The 22,647-nt window shown below is 40.1% G+C and overlaps 2 protein-coding genes across 8 annotated transcripts; one reads left to right on the top strand and one right to left on the bottom strand.

The window, feature by feature from the left end:
* Positions 1-1,407: 1,407 nt before the first annotated feature.
* si:dkeyp-97a10.2 lies at positions 1,408-10,693 on the bottom strand. 4 transcript variants are annotated; one of them, XM_041988473.1, is made up of 8 exons: positions 10,638-10,688; positions 10,416-10,541; positions 8,508-8,599; positions 7,962-8,021; positions 7,054-7,419; positions 5,164-5,403; positions 3,158-3,257; positions 1,408-2,868 (listed from the first exon to the last, which is right to left on the bottom strand). In XM_041988473.1, the coding sequence occupies exons 4-8, from the start codon at positions 8,011-8,013 to the stop codon at positions 2,808-2,810; spliced, it is 819 nt and encodes a 272-aa protein (XP_041844407.1). In that variant the 5' UTR covers positions 8,014-8,021; positions 8,508-8,599; positions 10,416-10,541; positions 10,638-10,688; the 3' UTR covers positions 1,408-2,807. The 4 variants fall into 4 exon arrangements, with proteins under 4 accessions (XP_041844407.1, XP_041844406.1, XP_041844405.1 ...); XM_041988472.1 differs by having other exon boundaries at positions 10,509-10,693; XM_041988471.1 differs by lacking the exons at positions 10,416-10,541; positions 10,638-10,688 and having other exon boundaries at positions 8,508-8,763.
* si:dkeyp-97a10.3 (mediator of RNA polymerase II transcription subunit 15) lies at positions 9,542-21,631 on the top strand. Of its 4 annotated transcripts, XM_041988468.1 has the most exons (10): positions 9,542-9,733; positions 10,091-10,172; positions 10,388-10,445; positions 13,689-14,039; positions 15,172-15,438; positions 16,583-16,870; positions 17,230-17,343; positions 17,528-17,589; positions 17,740-19,632; positions 20,029-21,631. In XM_041988468.1, exons 3-10 carry the CDS (start codon positions 10,406-10,408, stop codon positions 20,056-20,058), a joined length of 3,045 nt encoding a protein of 1,014 aa, XP_041844402.1. In that variant the 5' UTR covers positions 9,542-9,733; positions 10,091-10,172; positions 10,388-10,405; the 3' UTR covers positions 20,059-21,631. The 4 variants fall into 4 exon arrangements, with proteins under 4 accessions (XP_041844402.1, XP_041844403.1, XP_041844400.1 ...); XM_041988469.1 differs by having other exon boundaries at positions 9,542-10,172; positions 13,698-14,039; XM_041988466.1 differs by having other exon boundaries at positions 9,542-10,172.
* The last annotated feature ends 1,016 nt before the right edge of the window (positions 21,632-22,647 follow it).

Here is a 22,647-nt window from a genome sequence, read left to right as displayed (position 1 = left end):
GTTTCACATAATGTATGTACACTACCGTTCAAAAGTTAGGGGTCACTTTGCCATGGGATTCAATAGGGAAGTGACCCCAAACTTTTGAACGGTAGTGTACCTCCTCAGCACCTCCGTCGCCTCCACAGCCTGATGGAAGTCAAATGAATGCAGGGGAGCAAAGGGCAGATTAGCCATACAATGGGAACAGTACTAATAACCTTGTGGCGGAGGAGATATCAGCATGAACCTGGGTGAGGTAATCATATGCCCCGAATTCCTTTAAAGCTTCTATATTGTCAAAGCCCTATAAACTGGACTCTGGTAAGTCTAGTTTATTTGGTGCACTATGTGATATGTTACCTACATTAGCATCTGCAGACTCTCATGAAGATTTTTTTCATATAAGAGTACATGGAGTAAGCAGCTGCACAACTAGACAGCCAATCTGATGTGAGTAGTGTTTTATATTCCACACATCACTCTAGTTTTCATTCCATTTTTATAATATTTCATCTTTGTCTCTTTCTCATCAGGATATTACCTCAGGGAGCTTTGAGTCTTATCAGCAATTATTCTAACAGTCTAAGGTGTAGCAATATTATAGAGGTTTTTGGAAAATGTAGCAATTTATTTTGTTATTTTGAAATATCATATAGCTTCTGTAATCTTTGGTATCTCCCCTACTCTACACTTAGCCACGTCATTGAAAGGGGCCTGGTCATTCACCACTCTGCTTGCTCAAAGGCTTATCCTGTTGGATTGGAAGCTCGCCCGTCCCCATTCACATGTTTGCTGAGTTTGTGTATTATATAAGCTCAAGTTTACTTTCAAAGAGTCAGTGTAATCATTTCATACCACCTGGGATCCTTTTACACATCATGAAGGGTCTTTAAATCTTCACTATGAGTTAGAGTTTTTTTAAATTGTTATTATTATAGCCATGCATTTACCTCTTTCCCCATGCTTTATCCATATATGTGTGTGTGTGTGTGTTTTGTCTTGTTCTGTCCTTTATATGTCTGATTAAAAAATGTTCATAAATAAATTGGGAGAAATATCCATATAACAATAATCTATGGCTAGGACTCCCAGAGGCACACTTCAACACCTCAACAGATGTTCCATTCGCTTTTCCTGCCACATCCAATGAAACTTGTCCTCCTCTTGACCTCTTTGGTTCTGTTTCCTTCACATGGTCCACTGTAGCTCTATGAAGCCCAACCATAACACTGCAGGAGGTTAGAAGGTTGGAGTGTGATGTGTTTTGTTGGAATGGATAATAATAGGTCCAGTCTTATTATGCAGACAAACCCTGTGCCAAGAACAGTTTGTGCAGTTCAAGAAGCAAAACATAACTTGAATAAATGGGGGATCCTAGAAGATAAATACCAAATCACACAAGTTGAATTCACAGTGAAAACTCCATTACCATGATGAAACGTTTATTTGCATTTAATCTCTAAAACGAAACCAACTATTTCATGTAAAATACATGTCCAGATTATGGTCTTCCTTTGCACATACAGTCATAGAAAAATCTAAATCCACATCATAGAAACTGCTAACATTTTCTATATATTTGAACAAGTAAATGCTGACCCATTTTTGAAACAGTGACTACAGATATTTTTGACACAGCAATCAATGATGGGTTCATTTGGCAAGTAAAGAAGATTTGTTTGACTGAAAAGACATCTCACCAGGAGAACCAGCTGTGAAACTTTGTGGTTATGTCTTGTTTCGATTTAGCTTTGCTGCTTCAGAGACTGGACAGCTTAAAGTAATAGATCACCATATGACAATGCAAGAACATCTATTTGAGAATGGAAGTTGAGCAGTGGATTTTTCAACAGGGTAGCCTATAAGCACCAAGAAATTACTTTAAAAAAAAAAAGATGAAAACAGAAGGTTATAAAACATAATGGTGAATCAAAGCCTTAATCCGAATCCCACTTAGAGGATGTGGGGATTTTAGAATAGGCAGGACATGCATTAAAAAGCCTCACACATTTCAAAGAGTTTTGCTTGTAGAAATGGCAGAAAATCTCAGCAGAGTCTAGTGGATAATTATACAAAATGCCTGCAAGAAGCTATTACTGTTTAAAGCAAAAGAAGCGCTTCTAAGATCAAGGGATTACTTACTTTTTTCACAAAGGAATTGATATTTTTGTTCACTAAAAGACTGATGAAGATTGTTTTCCTAATGAAGCTTCTCTAGAAAATCATCTTTCATTGTAGACATTGCTTCAAAGAAAGTCATAAATTCCTGTGCAAAAAAACTTTGTGATTTGTTACTTTTATAGCTTCTCGGCTGCTTCAGCACACATTGACTTCAAGTCCAGTTTTCAGGGTCAAGTCCTTAGTTTGCTGGTTAGCTGCAAAATATATGCATGAAGGCAAAGGACTAAACATTAACATTTATAGTAGATGAGAAAAAAGATAACTCATAGCTCCATCTGGATATGTATGTAATAAAAATAGCAAACCTTTCAAATGGAAATTGACCTTCAAAATCTGTTCACACATTGCTGAATGGGTATGCATCTGTCACATTATTCAGAGGGATTTCTGTATATTTTGATAAAATGCATAGTTAATACAAGCTTACAAAATGAGGACTTAAAAAAAAAAGAAAATACAACCAGCAGGAGGCAGTGTGAGGACACTGCTATTACTTCATACCAAATATCCACTCCTGGATATTTGCATCTATCAGAGATACAGTGTAAGGTCATACTGCTCGCAAGACAGGAAGGTCCTCCTTTGTAGTCCAGTCCATTTCCTGTTCTCCCCAGAGACCTCTGAGTAACAGGTTAGGCATGTTTTTAGATGCCATCATCCAAATGTTCGTGCAGCCTTTCTCCCCTGTTACTGTGCCTCTGTCTCCTGAAAAGAAGCATTCAGTTTAGATCAAACAGCAGTGAAAAACTGAACAGACTCAAGCAAAAGTGACAATTGTTTTGTCAGCAGACACAGCCTGGCCTGTCATGTTGCATATCGTGTAGGAGGACACCCTGTTTTGCTGTTTCACTCAGTACCCTCAGTTTTTTTTTCTTGTCCTTTTCATAACAGCTACTACCAGTGTGGTGTTTTCTCACAGTGTTGGTGTTATCATCAGAGCATAGCCTGAAATGAGATTTGCGTCTGACACAGTGTCTTTGTGCATTAACTGTACCTCCAGAGAAGAAATGCCAGCACTCCTCCACACAGCAGCAGCAGGAGGACAAGACAGACTACAACTGCTGTTGTCCCTCTACCATCAGTCTCACAAGGTGCTGTTAGCCACAGAAAAGAAAATGAGGAAAAAAAAACAAAACAAAACAAAAACCATGACATAGTTGCTTCAGAAAGGGCAGACATGTCCACTGCAACAAGTCTGCACACTCACAGCTGTTTGAAACAACATGAGATAAGAAGAGGTATCCTACAACACCCTGACCGTCTATGGATCATCATGCCTCTTGGCAGATACAAAGAAGTGCATTTGTCTCACCTGTTTAGCAGCTGTGGTAGCAGCAGCAGTAGTGCTGGTTGTGATTTATTGATCACATTCCTTTATCAGTAAAACACCAAAGCAGATACAATACACATAACAAAGCTCACATAGACGTATAGCTCGCTGTGAAAGAATGAGCATTTCTGAATATACATGACAGAAAAAGATGAGCTGACTTTAAATAAGATGCAAATAGGTATAGCCACCTTCCAGCTTACTTTTTCAATTAATATTATTAAACATTACCATGACTTCATAATCTAAAATGGAGATAAACCTACTGCAACTTTTGATTATGCATTAAAAACAACCTCATTTGCATGAAGTTAAATTCAGTATGTTTTTCCATAAATCTTACACTGTGCTGTAGGTCATTTGTGCATCAGTATCTGGTTCTTATTTGTTGCTGCTTAGTGCTCTGATGTATTCCACAGCTTGTTTCTGACATTTCTCTGACTGCCTTTTGGTCTTGTTCAGGTAGTATTCAGCTTGTTTTTATGGTGAAAACTGCAGGAACATGAAATGAACCACCAACCATCCACCACCGAGCCTGTGGGTCATGTTACGACCCAGCTCACTGAGCTGAAACAAATAATGGAGACTGAACAGGTTTATTATTAAACACTAAGCTATAGTAAAAATCTTAACAGAGAAGTGCAACCAGGAGCATGTTGCGCAGCAGTAAGACTGGTGAGCTCTCTGCAAACTGTGGTGGGCATGTTCTAAACAAGCTTTCACAGGTGCAGCAAATGAAGCCGAAGCTGTACTCTAAGACGCTTGTAATCCCACTGCAAAGTCAGGGAGGATGCAGAGCCCTAAGAGTCACAAAGCCAACATGACGAGTTAGTTTTCTTGACCACAAATTTGTTTTTGTGTATCCATGGACACAAAAATGTACCTATGGATAAAGCATTTTTTTTTATAAACTTGCATCTAAAAAAACTATCAGTAAGACAACTGTAGCTAATCCAGAATTCTGCTGCTTGTGTCCTTAGAATGACCAAAAATTGGGAGCATATGACTTCTTTTCATTTTCTCATACATTTACACTGACAGTGGTGGTGATGTTATTTCCTATTGTTGTCTGTTTATATCATATGTGCCCCACTGTTTGTATTCTGTTGTCGGTTTCTATTTAACTTCTATTCTTTGCAGTTTGTATGTTTTTACACTTTATTTGATTTTAAAATGAACCTGTGTGTTTAGGTCTATGTACCTAAACTGCCTGACCACGTTAAGGCATAAAAACTAAGCATATTACTATCATGTTTAATATTAGGAAAATACCATGAATTTCTTTACTGTCCCAATCAAATCTATCTAAAATATCTAAAAGACACAATTGTGGCATCTTACAGAGGTTGCATGAAAAAGATACTCATTTGTGGCCATCTGCACAAATAGCCTTCCATTTGTTTTGGACCTATTTCACAGTTTGCCCTGAGGGTGAGGTAAAATGTAACCCAGAGAGTTGAAGGCAGCGGCAAAATAGAAATCACTGCTGGCTTTATCACAAGAAATAAGGCTTTTGTTTACACCTCCTTTCTTAAGACAGACGTATAAATGGGTGCAGCTCTTAATAAAATAAACTTATTTAACTAAAGCAAACAGTATTTAGAGAGTTAGAATATTATTAATGTTTCATACAGAAGCACACATAAAGCTTTGACTGAGTTCGCTCGTACCTGCTGTGTAAGTGGCAGAACTGTAGCCCAGCTTGTTGCTAACCATGCAGGTGAAGTGGCCACAAATGGGAGTCATGGTCACAAATAATGTTGTTCCATCTGTGGAAACTCTTCCCACTGTCTGAGTGATGGTATTTCTCTCGTGGAGCCAGCTAAAGCTGGGGTCTGTCCCCCAAGCCTCGCCACAAACCAGCACTGAGTGAGACACGTTAATGCTGACAGACACATGATGAACGGCCTCTGCAAAGACAGATGGACAGAGATGTGGTCAAATCTGACAAGAAGTATGTAGGTAAGACCTGAGAGCTAGATCAAAACAAGAAATGTGAAGTGCTTAGCTGTGGGCATCTGTCTGCTATAAAGTAAGAATAATTGTGCACGTTTGTCCAAGAGGGCCCAAGACAAAGAGTCATGAGAGACATTTAATGCTGTCAGAAGAAACTGGCTCGGTTTCAGAGACAATAATGAGATCAGAGATTGAGGTTTAACGTTGGAGAAGAGGATGATGGAAAACCCTGGAAGCAGAGAGAGCAGTAATAAGAGAAGAGCTGATGAATTGACACCGTTACAGCCAACAGATCTGAGAAGAAGCAGAAAACTATAATGCCTAGAACGAGACTAAAGTCGTCCAGAGGGACAGAAACAAAAAGGAAGGCAGGGAGAGCAAAGCCTTTAGGTAAATTTAATTTTAAGTGTTAAATTATTAAATTAGACATCACCTTCAGAGGAAAACAATGTGTGCTGGAGTGAGATTAAAGCATATTCATTATACTCTTGGTAACGTCTAGAGCAGGCATACCATATCAGCAGAGGAGTATTTAACACACTTCCACTTTTATGCCATTATTCAGAATAACACATGCGCAGACAGAGATTGTTTTTTTCATAAACCACCCTTGCGACATTTTGAACATTCATGTAAGAAATGATTACATAAATCCATTAGCCACAACATTAAAACCACAAACTGGTGAAGTGACATTGCATTCCATTGTTCTAATGCAATGTTGTGCTGGTAGAAGCTGCATCCTGACATTCATGTGGACGTTACTGTGACACCACCTTTTGCACACCACCCACAACCATTGTATTATAAAAGTACTTTACTATGGTAGCAGCCTCCTCCAGCAGGACAGCACAGGTCAGGCAAATACTACTCTGGAAGGGCTTAAAGAACACAACAAAGAGTCTGAGGTGTTTGCCTGGCATCCATCTGTGTGCAGCAAGCCTGGTTTACAAAGACCCCACAACCCAGAGGGCCGAAAGGGTCCATTGCTAACACCTCAGTATATGTTTTCCATGACATCCTTAGAGTTATCCACATCAAACTGTTTGGAGCATTTTTTGGTCATATGAGGAGGATCTACTTAATATTATGTAGATGGTTGTTATGTTATGGCTGATAGGTGTACATCTGTGTCATATTTCCCTTTTTAAAACTGACTCTAGGCTTCTAAGAGACCCTACATTTACTGACTCCTCCTATTAAAACTGTTAAAGCAAGCAGGGCTGCAACTGATGCTTAATCAATTTAGATTTTTTAATAGGCTTATTGTTGGAAGTAACATATTGTACAGTTTATAAAATTCTGAAATCCCAGATTCACAGAACCCCTGAGGTTGCCTTGCCACATAAATTGAAACACTAAAGGAATTCGATAGGGAATGTTGTTTTCAGCACTGTTTTTCAGTTTTGGTGGTGAGACTGTTTATTAAATAGTTCTTGATATATCTAAATGATATAATTATAAAAACCCCAAAGCTATAACCTTCAAATATGGGTAGTTTTTTTTGAAAAACACATTGTATAGCTATTCAATATTATATTATAGGATGGTGATATAACTCTTCAAATAATTTATAATGACTTATCTCCTATGCTGTAATGTACCGTATTCCCTGACGATGCAGTGTGCAGTAGTCTCAGCTCCCGTGTGATCTGTCACAGTCACGGCGTACACACCGGCGTCCGCTCTGCTGTATCCATTAATCTGAAGTGTCGTCTCCTGCTGCTCCATGTTCATACGGACGTTTGGCCTTGTACCAGCACACTTCAGGCTTCTGCCAGGGCACGTGGCCAGTGTCACTCTCACCGAATCAATTCCAGTTTCAGGCTCCCGTTCCCAGGTTACCATGGAGATCTCTTCCAGGGGTCCCAGCTCAATCCGGGCTTTCAGAACCAAGCTGGATCCGGGGATTACATGCACAGGCTGCTCATTGATGATGTGCACTGACATACACAGTAGCCCACATGGCACTAGGACAGAGAAAATGCACAGAATGGGAAACCCATAAGGCAAACTATGGTATAATGTGGGAATCTCCTCACTTCCTATGTGTATGAACATACAGAATATAGCTACTTTCTATCAAATAATGTCAAGTGATGATTTATAATGCACGACAGCCATGCCTAATGTGATATCCATCAAGCCCCATCAATATCCTAAAGTCTCTGTCAAAGCTTGGTAAGCCTGTGTGCTTTTAATGCAAGAGCTATAAATCATGCGTCTCGACTTGATCGGCAAACTGTGGAGGAAGTGTAAATAATGCAAGTGTGGTTAGCAAAGAGGTCGTTCACCAGAAGTATTTTGTGTGTAGTAATTGTGCAATATCTGAAGGCTGAGTTCTGTTATGAGAAAATGAAAGCATATTTCATCTTAAATGCAGACAAGAAAATGAAAAAAAAACTGCATGAATGCCAGAAAATATTTTCTATCTTTGGGTTAACACATTTTTTTGTTGTTATTTTACAACAAGTTATCAGGATACTGGTTACAACAACAAGAAAAGGCTTACTCAAGAGAAAGAGTGGAGCAACTCTCCAGCACAGGAAATACTGCAGATCCATAACACCTGCTGATGTAGAAAGAAAGCAGAGAAAGAAGAATTTGTCTATGACCTCAGCAGCAGCTCACCCTCTCCTCTGTACTTATACAGCAGGGGTGCCAGAGCAGCAAGAATAATAACACCTCAGGAGAAAATACAAAAATGAAAATGAGAGCAAAAACCAATCAAAGCAGCGTGTACCACTATTAAAAATGTAATCTAAAAGTTCAGCTCATCCCTTTTTCTCCTTTAATTTATTTGTGAAATATCCAAAGAACAACGGGATTGGCACCGCCGACCGCACTAAAATCAGAAGTTGGAACAAAAACATTGACGAGTCTGCAGCTAAAAAAGATTAACCCACTCAAGCACAGCAGGTAGAACAAAACACACAGAGAAAATACTGACAATAGCACAGGAACACATCCTGCATACATTCAATCTACCCTGGAATTTGTGGTGTTATTCCCCTTGAACTTTTCCAAATCAAAACCAGCTAAAGTTAAAATCACCTACCTGTGCACAGTTGTGTCAAACAGTACAGAAGAGTCAGAATTCTCCACACTGTGTTCCCCGTTCTCACGTTTTAAAGTCCGGCACACTTCAATCTGCAAGTAAAGTTATGGCCCTAAATGAAGTTATGATTCCAAAGCAATTCCATTACAATATTAGAAATGATTAAATTCAAACTTGAGTAAAGATAAATAAATGTGGAGCTTCCACTTGTTTGTTTGGGCTGTTACAGAAGAGGAGAAGTTGGGTCTTGCTTTAGATAGTGTCTGTGTGTGTTCCATGTAGGCGTCACCTTGTTTTCAAGTAGTTTCCTCCCCCTGTCCCCCCTCCCACCCTTCCTGAACTTACAATACTTTCTGCTTTGTGCTGTTAATAAGTGAACTTTTCTATTGTAAAAATCACTCCTCCTATTCTGACCCGACCTCCTCCTTGCCCTGGCCCATGTCCAGACTCTGCTCCCAAGCATATGCTCCCTCAACAATGCAACATGTTCATTTCTGGACTTTCACACAGCTGTTGTTGTACTTTTTGTAAACAGAGATAAAACACATTGGTATTCTTCTAAAGGAAAAATGCAGGCTCATGAAATGGGCTTTGTGCTTCAGGCTTTTTATCCAATACAAACACTATTTGCCCTGCAGACACAGAACATTGTCTCGGCTTTGGTTTGCAAAGAGGATATAATACAACGCATGATTTTCTCTATTCTTATTTCTTCCAATAATTGTCCCTCGCCTGCAATTGAGAAACATCTTCAAGCACGTAAAGGGGAATACCAACAATTTTATTCCCTGGGAAATTTGTGGAGTCATACCGAAACTAACTTCATATTAAATTAAATTTGAACCTCAGCTGCTGGCAAGAAATAACATGATCAAACAATGGAACAGCTACTAAAACTACCTTGAGATGAGATAGTTTTATAAGCTACACATGCATTTTACGTTCTGATAGCATTGGAGCATAATGGCATCACTTAATCAGAGGTTAGCACTGCAGTTTCTCACTTCAGGAGGCATGTCCTGGGGCTCAGATATGAGTGATTTAAAACTGATTATAAATCCATTTGTGCTAGCAGAGGATTTGCAAATAATCATGAAAATCACAGCTGTGGATCCCACAGAGTTCACTGTCAACAAAGAAGTGCTGTTAGCTGGAATTATCCAGTGGGTGGCACTAATACAACAGCTGAAACCTATCCACACTTTTGGTCTTCATATCAGCATTCGGTATGTGGATTATTCTGTTTCCATATGCCAAATTAATGAGTGTCAGGTTTTGGTTCACATTAGCATATCATTGCACAAGTAAGTTAATCACAGAGTTGAAAATGTACAGATGTTGACACCATGTATTTACTGCTTCATCTAATCACAGTTGCTAAGAAACTCTGCAAGCAAGGAACCAACTTACAAATTAATGTATAAAGAGGATAGGGCTTATATCTTCTTCTTTTACTAAATACAATTATTAAATTATCCTAAAACAGCATAGTTTCTACATGAATACTAAATTTACTTCTCTACTGTCCATCAACTAAGTGTGTGCGGGCTCTTTAAGAGAACAGGTGTGTTGTTGACAGGTAGTACAGGAACAGGAGGTAGCGACAACCATACGGAGCCTTGTCACAGCACAAAATGAATCTGAGAGAAGGAGGGAGTTGTTTTGGTAAGATTAATATATCTAACAGCTTATATTACCTTTAAAGATAGTGTTTATGTTGGGGATGGCCGTAAACTGATCAGGCTATCTTGCAAGCTAGCATGCTAATCTGCCTTAGTCTATAAAGACTAAATAAACTAATACAATGTGTTACAATGGCTAAACCTCTTGTCTAAAACTACATATATGTTTTTATATTAAAGTGAGTAATCTCTTTGCAGACCGGCCTGACTGAAGACATGAAAAGACCTTTTCTCCTCGTCAGCCTGTCCCTGACAGGTAAAACCGTTTACTCTTGACATTTTCTTCTCTTCTTCCCACCGCATCATTCAAACAGCTTACACACGTCTCTGAGGAGTATCAGCAGAGTCAGTACTGTTGGGGTGGGAAAAAAAAGATAAACAGGGCAGGGAAGTATCGCTGTAATATTCCAGGCACGTAAATAAAACAATTGCGTTTGAGCCCTGAAACCTGTGGTGCTGCATTCCCGTCTGAGGAGACGGCAGGGTGGTGTGCTGCCTTCAGGGCCTTCCTACAGACTCCAACATATCTGTTTCAGCATGTGACGCAGAATAACAATTGAATTACGGTTTTTATTGTTAAACGTCCCTATTACTTTAATAATTGTTCAGTGTCTGAACAATTATTAAGGTCTGAACTTCAGACTGCTAAATTAAAATTCAAACTTACCATAAAGCATCACTACAGTCACATATGACTCAAGAGCCAAAATGAATCATTTTGCCCATGGTAAATATAATATAAGCATATGAAACAATATAAATATCAAAAGTAAAATTAGATGCAAAGAAGTAACTGAAACATACTGTAATGACCACAAAGAGACAAAATGTTAACAAAAGCTGAGACCAAAAGACCTAAAATTGGACAAAAAAAAACATTTTGTATGATACAAATTGACCAGGAGAGAATATATATATATATATATATATATATATATATATATATATATATATATATGTGTATGTGTATGTGTGTGTGTGTATATATATATATATATAATATATATTTTTTTCTTTTACATTTTCTTTTCTTTTATTTTTGAACACAAACGTATCAATTGGTGACAAAAAGCAACAACAAGGAGATGCAAAATAACCAAAACTAAAATGTCTATAAAATCCCACAACCAAAATGACACATAATTCAGCAATTTAAAGATGCAGAATGAATACATCTTTAAGTGTTTTTGCTGCTGCAGTGAGATGAGCTCCAGGAATGTAAATTAAATTTTAATTTGTTCATTAACTAAGGGCTGGTGTTCATGCATGAAAGATAATAATTGAAGTAATAATCATCAACAGTTTCAAATTATTAAATAATCATTTCACTAAAGTTAAGATAATAAACAACAGTGATTCCACCTCCAGTGTCCATGAAGGCATTTCGTGCTTTTTTTGGTTCTAAATGTCTGAGGTGTCTCTCATGCATATAGATGGATGAATCACTCATAATACCTCTTATAAACACATGAGTTTGGTTCAAACTGAAGGCATGAATCATCAGAATAAACATGCTTCCACTAGATTAACCTTCAGAAACCTAAAATTCACTAAAAGAAAGTTAAATAAATTCCTGCTGTCAGTTCATTTTTGTTCTTTACAGTTTTGTAGCCTAATCTTGGCCCCTGTACACTTTTTATTTCAGATAAATATCTACATTTAGATAATATATTTAGCTATGTAGTTACAAGTCAACTGTTACTAATATCTGACTGTTAATAATGCCTCAAGTACAACAAATTTGGTGTTTGCTCTTTCTGGCCTCTATAAAAATAATCCAACAGCACATGAAAGCATCATGACTCTGCTGTGTCACTCATAGTTTTTCTTACTTCTGACTCTTTACCCAAATCAAAAGGCACCTAAAGGCAAAAATAAAAACACTTTTATAGCCTTAAACATTTTGAATCCATTCTCTGTGGTCATTTTCTTCTGCTCTCCTGTGAAGGTCAATCCAGTGAGACTGATCAGGACCATACTGATGTTGATTCACTGTAACTTCTTGGGCAGAGCAGTCGTACATATTTGCTTTACGCGCTGGTGAAAAGGCATCACAGATTCAGGTGGTCTTTTTCAGCCTTGACCTTTAATACCAACACAAACATCTTAACACAAAACAGATTTTCTTCTTCACTTTACTTACTGTGCAGACTACAAATAAGCAAGAGCATGCAACACTTTAACGGCTGAATGCATAAAATCAATGCAGCTTTCACAGCATAGATACCTAGAATTTTTTTTCCAAAGGAAGACAGAAAATATAATCATGACAAAGCTTACTTTAAGTTGGACTAACAAAACACAAATTAGAAGTTTAACTGTGGATCACTTGCAATCTGAAAAACATGCAGTGACATCTATGAGGAAAGTAAGAATGTGTACCTTTACTAATGGGTTTTTACCTCCTGAGTCCAGTCTTTGTATCTACAGATTTTCTTCTTTGCAGTGATGGAGGAAGCACTTATTTAAGTAAAAGCATTAATGTAAGAGTACTTCTTTATGAGTAACTAAAATGAAGGGAAGACACCTCTTTAATTATGATTGTGTTGGCAATCTTTGATGCGACTAGATGAGATATATATATATATATATATATATATATATATATATATATATATATATATATATATATATATATATATATATATATATATATATATATATATATATATATGTATATCTCCATCCATCCATCCATCCATTTTCTTCCGCCTATCCGGAGTCGGGTCGCGGGGGCAGCTGCCTAAGCAGGGAAACCCAGACTTCCCTCTCCCCGGCCACATTCGCCAGCTCATCCGGAGGGATCCCGAGGCGTTCCCAGGCCAGCCGAGAGATGTAGTTCGTCCAGCGTGTCCTGGGTTATCCCCGGGGCCTCTTTCCGGTGGGACGTGCCCGGAACACCTCACCAGGGAGGCGTCCAGGAGGCATCCTAACCAGATGCCCAAGCCACCTCACCTGGCTCCTCTCGATGGGGAGGAGCAGCAGCTCTACTCTGAGCCCCTCCCCGATCACCGAGCTTCTCACCCTATCTCTAAGGGAGAGCCCGGCCACCCTGCGGAGGAAACTCATTTCGGCCGCTTGTATTCGCGATCTCATTCTTTCGGTCACACATATATATATATATATATATATTGCTATATGTTTTTACTAGTTCTACATTTGGTTCTTTTCTAGAAATTGTGAATATTTTAATTTACATTTGAAGTTTTGAATAAATTTTCAGCTTTTTTTTTCTTGAATAATCATTTTGAATCATGTTAAACTGTTTGTGAGCTGGCTTAAATTTAGCATATGATAGCTCTAGGGATGGATAATTTAACAACTGTTTGATAGATTTCTCTTTTTTACATGGTATAATGTCTGTTACCACTATGGTGACCACTTTTTATTTATTTTTTTTATGTTGCACCACCAGCTGGTGAGTTTTTTTTGTGTTTGACCTGCTTCAAATGAACATGATGCACATTTCAAACAAAGAATCTTTTTATTTTCCATTTAGTTCTTCTCTTTGCCAGTGTACTGGCACAGGACCAGGTGCAGATCCAGTTCCAGACAGACCCGGTCCTGATTCAAACTGGCTCTGGAATAGTGTTCACAGTGCAGACTGTGTCTAATATTCTGTCCATGACATGGAGATACCAGGGAGGAGTCACTCTTGGTTTGTGGACTGGTGGAACAGCCACAATAAACCCAGTGGCCCAGTTCCAGGGTAGAGTCACCATCACTGCCAACCAGCTTCAGATCAGCAGTGCCCAGCTCCGAGATGCGGGGAACTACACAGTGGTGGTGATCCCCTTTGCTACCACAGGCCTCTCCCCTAACTCCAGATCAGTACAGCTGAGAGTGTTTGGTAAGAGACAAAGAAGAGTGCCTGAACAGTGGGAGAGGACTGGAGGGAAGGTGGGAGTGGTGGCGAAGTGCGTGAGACAGGGAAGTTCTAAGTGAAGTGATAATGTTAAGGAGGAACATAAGGGAGTGAGGAGAGAAGAGGGAGGATTTGGGGAGTAACAAAATTAGCCTGGGAGGTATAATGAAATTAGTGACCCATAGAAGGCGAGGTAAAATTAATGAAAAAGGAGGAGGGGATGAAGCAAGTGGCTCAGGGCTTTATGCTAATTAAAACTCATTTGATATGCAGCACTCACGGTCTTAGATGTTTGATATCGTCTAAATAGGCTACTGCAGTTAGAAACAACACATTCTGTATTTGCATTCATTTATATTCAGTACTGTAATGGAGCCGGAACAGCTGAGTGTTTCTTTATTTTCAGTAATCAGCCCACGCTGGAGAGATGACGCACAGTTTTCCTTATCCTTCCTACCCCTAGCGCTAATGGGGTGGTAGGGTGACCGAATTGTTTGAAGCACTAGTCTATTGCCTTAACATTACATTTTCTAAGCTCACGACTGCTGGTTCACATAATGGGACAGACGAGTCCTTGAGCACAACTCTAAACTTCCAGCTTATTCTCGAAATGAGAGCCTGCTTCAATCCTAAAATATGAAACCGTGCTGCTGAGTCACAGGGAAGCAGATGCTTTGCAAAAACACAAGTAATTAGAGGTATTTAGTAGTAGCTCTAATGTTTTTGTTTGTTTGCTGTTGCTGCTGCAAATCGCTCTTAGTCACTGCTCCCTCCTCCATCCATACGCCCCCTCTGCTCTCTGTCCAATTATTTAACTTAGGCCGCTCGCCAAGAGGCATCTCAGCTACCGCTCACACCGTCTGCCCTCTTATTCACCATCTGTGCTTCTATCTGAACACTGTCCCTTCTCTGCTCTCTTTTGCTTTGATTACAACAAATTATCCTCAACAGAAACATCAAACTGCTCTCTATTGTTCTGTCACTCCAACTTGTGAAGTGTCCTTTCTCACAAACTCTCAGGGTCCTTTTCTGCTGCTGTAGTTACTTGAGAAACATTTTCTCTGTGATTCTGTTGTCAGAGCTTTGAGGTAAAATCTTTTTTTTTCTCTCTTGCTAGATGGAGTAAATGGGATAAGTCTGTTTGTTCCTTCAGTGGCACTGGAGAATGGAAATGTGTCTCTGAGTTGTACATGGACTGCTGGGACAGAGATTACAGTCCAGTGGGGCAAAGGAGGTTCAGCCATCACTGCTGACTCCAGGATCACCATCTCAGGTGGCTCTCTGGTCATGAACCCAGCCTTGCGGGGTGATGCTGGGGTGTACACATGTACGGTCTGGAACCCTGTCAGTGCCCAAACTGCTACAAAGAACCTGACTGTCTACTGTGAGTTTACACTGACCAAGACAAGAGACAGCTAATCTGCTGTAAGCACTGCAAATAGCAGTAGCTTATCTTCCCATCCACATTGCATTGCACACAGTGCACTGAATTGCACTCGGCTTGCAGAAGACACTCTTCCTCGAACTTACAAAGCAGCTTCTGCCTTAGTCCTGATCACATCATTAATTCTGATATGGCCCTCGCGCAGCAGTATCCCACACTACTGTATTTATCCAGAACATCACAGTGCTTTTAGATGAAAAATGAGCTTCTTTGACCAAATTCAAAGCACCAGATAAAAATGTCGGTGCTTAAGTAAATGTAGGCCATATTAATATGGATTCTCCATCATTATAACTGGTTGCAGAGTAAATCTGTCATACCATCATCAAAGTGATATCATGCAGTCCTGCTGTCTGATTAAAACTTGCAAAATTTGATGTGCAGCTAAGGATTATTTTTACTGGTGATTCATCTCTTGATTTTTCTCATTTTTTCGTATAAAATTTTCTCTCTGTAATTCCTTAATTCTGTGATCTTAAGTGACATTTTAAGATTGCATTTTTTATTTGATGATTCTTTGTCCTTCATAACTCAGTTTGCTGGTGTATGGACCATTCTCTTAACCTTTCACAACACACAGTACAACCATTGTAAGACTTTACTAACAGGTGTATGCCTTGTGCATTATGTCTGGTGAATTCAGTTAAGCACAGATGAGCTTCTATAACTTATAAAACCTGAATAAATTATAACACCAGAGTGTCTAAATGTCTTTATTCAGCCATTGTTCAGGATTGTAAATGCAAAACATCCCCTAAATACCTCAGATTAGCCCACTAACCCACTGCTAATTAATTCTTGAGACATGTTGATCTAGCAGGTGTTGTAAGAGCAGTCATTGCAATCGTTAAATTTTAAAGCAAAATAGAAAGTGCATGGCTCTCTCATTAGCTGATTAAGATCAAACAGGGTTAACCACAGTGATTAAGCCTGATGAGGTATCTTAAGCGCAAAACCTCTAGCACAATAATACCCCTTTTAGCATTACATGTAATTTGCCTATTACACTGCTATTTTTTTATTCTCATTGCTGTGAATCCTGTGTTTGTTGCTAACAAATGTCCTCTAATCATCAATGAACCAGATGGACCTGACACCCCTGTGGCGACTATCAACAGCCCAAAAAACTGTGTGGGGTATGGGAACGTGTTGGTGGGACAGACGGTAACGCTCACCTGTACATCTAACTCGCAGCCCCCTGCACTCTTCTCATGGCAATATAACGGACAGCCAGTCACATCTGGCCAGCCGGACAGTGGGGTGCTCAGCCTTCAGACTTCCTCAACCAAACAGAGCGGCCAGTACGTGTGCACGGCTAGAAACAGCATCACTGGAGGCACATCGCAGCAGTCTACTGACTTGGCCATCGTAGGTGAGTTATGGTGAAAACTGACCCCTCTGTGACTGATAATGATGGCAGTTGGTTTTAGAATCTGTTGCTGTATCTGTCTTCAGGACAGCAGAGGGACAGAAAGTGTCCTGAGAGATTGATCTGATGAGAATGTGGTCAAAGTCATTCAGTGACCCATTCTCCCTTTATTTTCATTTCTTTTCCCCCGTCGCTTTCTCTCTACAATTACTTAATCATCCTTTTTTTTTTTTTTTTTTTTTTTAGAATCTTACCCTCCTCTCCTTTATCTTCTTTTTCTTACCTTCCTCTTGTCTGTCTGAGCTCCAGACTCATTATCTTTATTAATTCTCTCCTCTATGACACCATTCTTTCTATTTCAGATATATGTCTCAATGGAGGGGAAGTTGCAGGGATCGTGGTTGGCTGTTTTCTGGCCATCATAATCATTGTGCTTCTCATCGTGTTCCTTGTTTTTCTTGTGCGAAGGAGAAGAAGTAAGCTTGTGTTAACACTGACATTGTGCCTGTGCACTTTAAAAAAAATGAAATAATTCTGTCTTTCTGAAAAAAACCCACTTAAACTGATCTTTTTATGATTTCTCTGTCTATTTCTAATTTTACAAAATAGCATAGGAATGTTTTCTTGCAATAAGATACCATTTTATCATTATTTTTCCAGCACAGCAAAGACAAAGGAATACTGTGGTTGTTCAGAAGACAAATCCAAATCCAAGGCCTATAGTAAGCTACTATAACGGTTATACAATTCATTATTGATTCTATATTTATCTTATGATGGCTATGAAGGTCTTTTCACAAAATAACCCACATCCTTCCATCTTTCTTTTGCTCCCTCTCCCATACCCTCATTTTTCACTTCCTCCCATCAAGCCTCAGAATCCACAACTTAACGGTGGAAGGGATTTGGACCAAGGTCCTCAACCGCCCCTCCATACACATAGCCCAGACCGCTTATACAGAACCCAGCGTGAAAACAACTCTCACACACAGCCACTGAATGAGCTGCGTAACTCCAGCACACACCAACACAATGGCCAAACTCATACAAATAGACTCCCAAACAATGCTATTCAGAACACTAATTCATATCCGCACAATGGCTTCGACAACCCAGCTTTTACGCACACTGACGCTCAGAATGCAAACACACTCTTAAACACAGAGCAGCAGCAAAATCCTAACATTCTCATACAGACCGGCACTGGTCAGGGCGGCACCCATCCACCAGCGGTTCAAGTCAGCCTTAACACGCTGCCACGCACTACACAGTCAAACAACAATCCACAAATGCCCACCATTCATGTTAATCTTAATTCATTTTCAACGAGTGACCAACAGGCTCAGCAAGACCGCTCATTTCCGATTACTAATCCAGCCAATAATATCGCTTTACAAATGCAACACAACCCGACACATTCAAACCCCACAATGCAAAGCGGTCAGTCCTATCCAAATGTCCCTCAGCTGAATAATCTTGTCAGCACAAATGATCAAAGTCAGCCAGGACTTATCCCAACAGGATATACGCACTTTAACAATAACGTCACTTCTCAGAGAAATGCCAACACGCAGACATACCAGCAAGACCCAGAGCCTCGTAGGAGGGCTGATAGGAACTCAAGGAGACATGAGTCCACTCCAAGCTCCGCTCGTAGGCAGATGCCTTGGGATCTCCTCAGAGGGACGCCAACATACCCTAGCGGTACCCTTCAGAGAACACAGACAGCATCTGAATTCACCTCTGACACCATACACTATACCTCAGACCACACTGTCCGTCCCCCTTCACGAGAGGCAAGAACACCAAACACATCTCAGCCTCAGAGTCAAACTGCTTCTCGCAGGAGAACACCACCCAGATTTGATCCACCATCGACGGATGGAGACACATGGAGCCATTCAACTGCACCTCGACGTCTCAGTGCTACTACGGCTACACAGACTGAGCCCTTACACCACACACAGAGAAGCCCACATACACAAAGGGAAAGTGCTCAGCAAGACATCAGAGGTAGCCAGAATGCCCTCAGGCAGGAAACAACTCGCAGCAATAACCCCCAGGCACTGCCTATCATTAGCCAGCAGGCCTCTGCAGGTCACTCTGTTGTGCCACAAAGACCCACAGCACAACATGGACTAGCTGCACTACAGGGTGCAGATACAAGAGCTTTGGCTGATCCTAATCATCTTCAGCAGGCGCATATGGCTCAGCAGCAAATAGCAGCACCAGTACACAAACCACAAGGCCTGGGCACACACACACAGCCTGCCATGGATGGTGCCAGTCAGCCTCATCTAGGGGCCACTGCTCCATCACATCCTTCTGCCCAGCCTAATTCCAGTAACCTAACACAGGCTGCGCTTAGAGCCCACACTGAGAGGGCTCAAGTATTTCAAAATCGGAGACAACAGACTCAGGCCGCCCTTCATCATCCTCGTCCACAACAAGCTCAAGCTCCAGATGCAGGAGCTCAGCGCCCGCCAACTCCCCCCCCTGTTATCCCCCTAGCACAGTTTCAAGCCCTCCCCAAGGATCGAAACCAGCACAAATCCCCAGCTAGAGGCCCACAGATGCACAAACGTCACATACCAGCAGCTCAGCAACACCTACAAGCACAACAGAGGCCTCGCCATCCCACCACGATGCCAACCAATCATCATCACCTTCCAGGAAATGTTCACATGCATGTCAACGCACACAGGCATGGTCATGTTCATCCCCGTGGCCATGGGCATCCTGCCCACTTCACCCACCCACAGCAGGTGAGTGAGACACAGCATGATGCACTGAAATTGGAGCCAACAGATGCCATATGTTTATTGATAATACTGATTTCTAGCATAGGGCTCTCTCAGGTGTGTAGCTGCTGTGTGGTGCTTCCGGTGTGTTGTGTTGTGTGTTATAAGCGTTTCTCCATCTGCAGTGTCTCCAGAGCAAAGTCTATTGTGTGTTTTGTCTCCAAGGTTACTTGACATCATCTTTTAAATAGATGTTTTTCTTTTCTTGAATTGACAGTCATTTCAATGCCAAAAAAATGCACTCAGTCTTTAGGTTTTGCAGAACTGAAACAATCTAGTAAAGTAGCTCAGTGTGACAGAGGTTCTGCTTCCTTTTCTGCATGACATGTTGGCAATGAAGGCCTTGTTGTGTCTTTTCAGCAACAAGCCCACAGAGGAAGACCAAGATGATGACAGATGTCAGCAGGCTTCACTCTACAACTGTCCCGCATGCACTGTCACAAACAAACAGCTGACAAACTTGATCCAATATTCCAACAAGCAGGACTGACTGCACAGGGTTCTGCTAAAAAAACAGCTGTCATACGCTGGTTTGTCAGTCCTAGTCATTTTTTATTATTATTTTTATTTTTTACAAAAAAAAAAAGAAATAAACATGTCTGCCACAGGGAGATAAAATTGAAAGTTTCTGAAAAAAACCCCATTTTCCTGAAAAGCAGTGACAGTCCTTGAATTTTTCATAGCTAATTGAGCTAAATGGTGCTTAAATTACTGAAATCAAAATGTTCCTTTGTCAACATTTCTAAAAGCACACACACCATGCCCACACATATTGCGCTGCTTTGACTTCTGAAGTGCTGGTCATATATCAAAATTTGCCCACAGCCTGCACAAAAAAGTTCAGTGATCAATGGTTTGGGACCAAGTTCGTAGCCTATCATCCATTCATCAACAGAGCTAAACAACATTCCTTTGATAAATTGCACACGAGGCAGTTGCATGAATATCTGTGAGCACCTGATTCAAGAGTAACAGACAGCAAGTGAAAAGAGACCCCACACACACGATGGACCTAGTGGCTGGGAACGGTGACAGTTATGAAGGAAGAAATTAGTGGTAGGAGTGGTCTTGATTCACTTGAAGCGATTTATTTTGTGGCTTCTGTTCGCAGATGCCTCTTATGACACTTCTCAATTAAGAGGATTTGCCTCAGTGCTGCTTGGAAATAACGCTCAGCTTACTATGGGGGGATCCCACAAATGGATGGGCGCTTATTAATTAAATGCTTTTATGTAACTTAAATGACTTGAAAAATAATCACAGTGGTGTATGAAGGAGGTCAGCACAAAGACTTGAGCTGCTACGCTTTCTGCTTAAAAAAAAGCAGTGGAAGAATTTACGGGGTCAAAAGCATGTTATTACTACTTTTACAGATTATGTATTTATTGATTCATAATTATATTTTTTAAACTGGAGCTCTTTCTTATGTACAAAGCTGATGATATTCTATTTTTCTTTTATTGTCAAATGTGTATGTAAAGGTGAAGTGATCCAAAAAGCTTTGCCACAAAGTTTAAAACATTTTGAAATTGGTCTGATCCTGCTGTAAATGCATCTGAATGCCAAATATGTCTACTGAAATCTACTGAAAATAGTCCCAAACAAAAGCACTAATTACTACTGTTTAAGTGACATATTTTAACTTTTTAAATTCTACACAGACAAAGAGCCGAATCATCCATCCATAAATATGATTAGAAATAACCTTGAGCTCTACATTTAAAAATCAGCACAAACAAACACAAAACACATCTTGTGGCTCCAGCTAAACACCTGCAGCATGAGATTTGCTTATTTACTGCCATGATAACTTATTTCTCTGGACAACAATGCTTAACATGTTCATAAAGAAGCTGCTAACAGTGTTTATCTTTGCTCCTTGCAAGGGATTTGTATTGTTTGGGGTTTATGAACCTTTTTCATATTGAATCAATAATAAAGATTTTGGCTTTTTTATTCTTTATATTTTGTTTTTTGTGTTTTATGTAGCCGCAGAGCATTATGATGTCTCCCTGCTGTCACAGCGGGCTCACTTGTCTAGACTATTCACAAGAGAACACACACAACTTTATTTTTACAACTTTCAAAGAGAATGCAACCCTCCAAACATGATATTTTTATTATTTTTTTTCTTTTTCAGTACAAATCCCCTGAAGCGTGTTGACAGCAAGTCAGTCCACAAAACCACCCATTTATTCTGGCGCTCCTTTGCATCACAGAGCTGTTTGGAGTCTGAGCGTATTTCTGCTCGCTGTGTCTATAGTGCTAATTATTCATGGTGCCTGTGTACAGCGAGTGCTGTTGTTGACTTTCTGCAGATAAATCTGTTCCTTGGGCTTGTTGTGGAGGTGCAGTGTGTGTTTGGATCACAGCTCCATCCGTCTCCCAATCCCTTGCTCCCACTTTTACGTCACCTCTGATGAACAGTCCTGCTGCTCACTATTGGAGACACTTCACGGTACTCTAGCACTGTAATGAGGTGAGATGGAGTGTACTTGAATACCCATACCAGACAGGTTAGATGCCTACCTGTTCCACATGAAAGCTGTGATTTATGAAAGTTTGAAGCGGCTTTACAAATTAAGTACTTTGTATCCTACTCTGTGCCGGCTGTCTTTGCAGTGAAGTGTGTTGTTTATGGCTGAAGCAGCTGAAATGAAATTGCAAGACATTTTGTAGCGAAAAACACAACACGGTAAACCTCAAAAGCTGATGTGGCCACTTTCCCTGGAACAATTTGCATGCAAATCTGCTTGTGTTGCCTTAGTGCACTGATTTACTGTGACTGCCACAAGTAATTGTAAATGTTTACAGATCCCTTTGGAAGCATAAATTAAAGAAAAATAAAACTCAAGTGCCATGCATGTAAATAGCCTTTTTTTTGTATTAATGGATGCTGGTTTGGGTGTATGTCAACCTGCAAACTTTCCTGACTTAAGCATGTAGAGGTCCCATACTGATTTCACTCAGACTGCGGTA

The sequence above is a fragment of the Melanotaenia boesemani genome, chromosome 6, assembly GCF_017639745.1.
Source record: "Melanotaenia boesemani isolate fMelBoe1 chromosome 6, fMelBoe1.pri, whole genome shotgun sequence".
Taxonomy (NCBI): domain Eukaryota; kingdom Metazoa; phylum Chordata; class Actinopteri; order Atheriniformes; family Melanotaeniidae; genus Melanotaenia; species Melanotaenia boesemani.
The sequence above is the reverse complement of the archived record's forward strand: the minus strand, read 5'-3'. Positions and strand labels throughout refer to the sequence as shown.

Excerpts from the sequence above, each read along its gene's own strand:
- si:dkeyp-97a10.2 (XM_041988472.1), bottom strand. The coding sequence starts at position 8,013 with ATGGATCTGCAGTATTTCCTGTGCTGGAGAGTTGCTCCACTCTTTCTC. Across the intron at positions 5,404-7,053 it reads CTGCATCGTCAGGGAATACG|AGGCCGTTCATCATGTGTCT; the intron begins GTACATTACAGC and ends CTGTCTTTGCAG. Across the intron at positions 3,258-5,163 it reads TTCTGCCACTTACACAGCAG|CACCTTGTGAGACTGATGGT; the intron begins GTACGAGCGAAC and ends TGTGGCTAACAG.
- si:dkeyp-97a10.3 (XM_041988468.1), top strand. The coding sequence starts at position 10,406 with ATGAAAAGACCTTTTCTCCTCGTCAGCCTGTCCCTGACAG. Across the intron at positions 17,344-17,527 it reads TCTTGTGCGAAGGAGAAGAA|CACAGCAAAGACAAAGGAAT; the intron begins GTAAGCTTGTGT and ends TTATTTTTCCAG. Across the intron at positions 17,590-17,739 it reads ATCCAAATCCAAGGCCTATA|CCTCAGAATCCACAACTTAA; the intron begins GTAAGCTACTAT and ends CCTCCCATCAAG.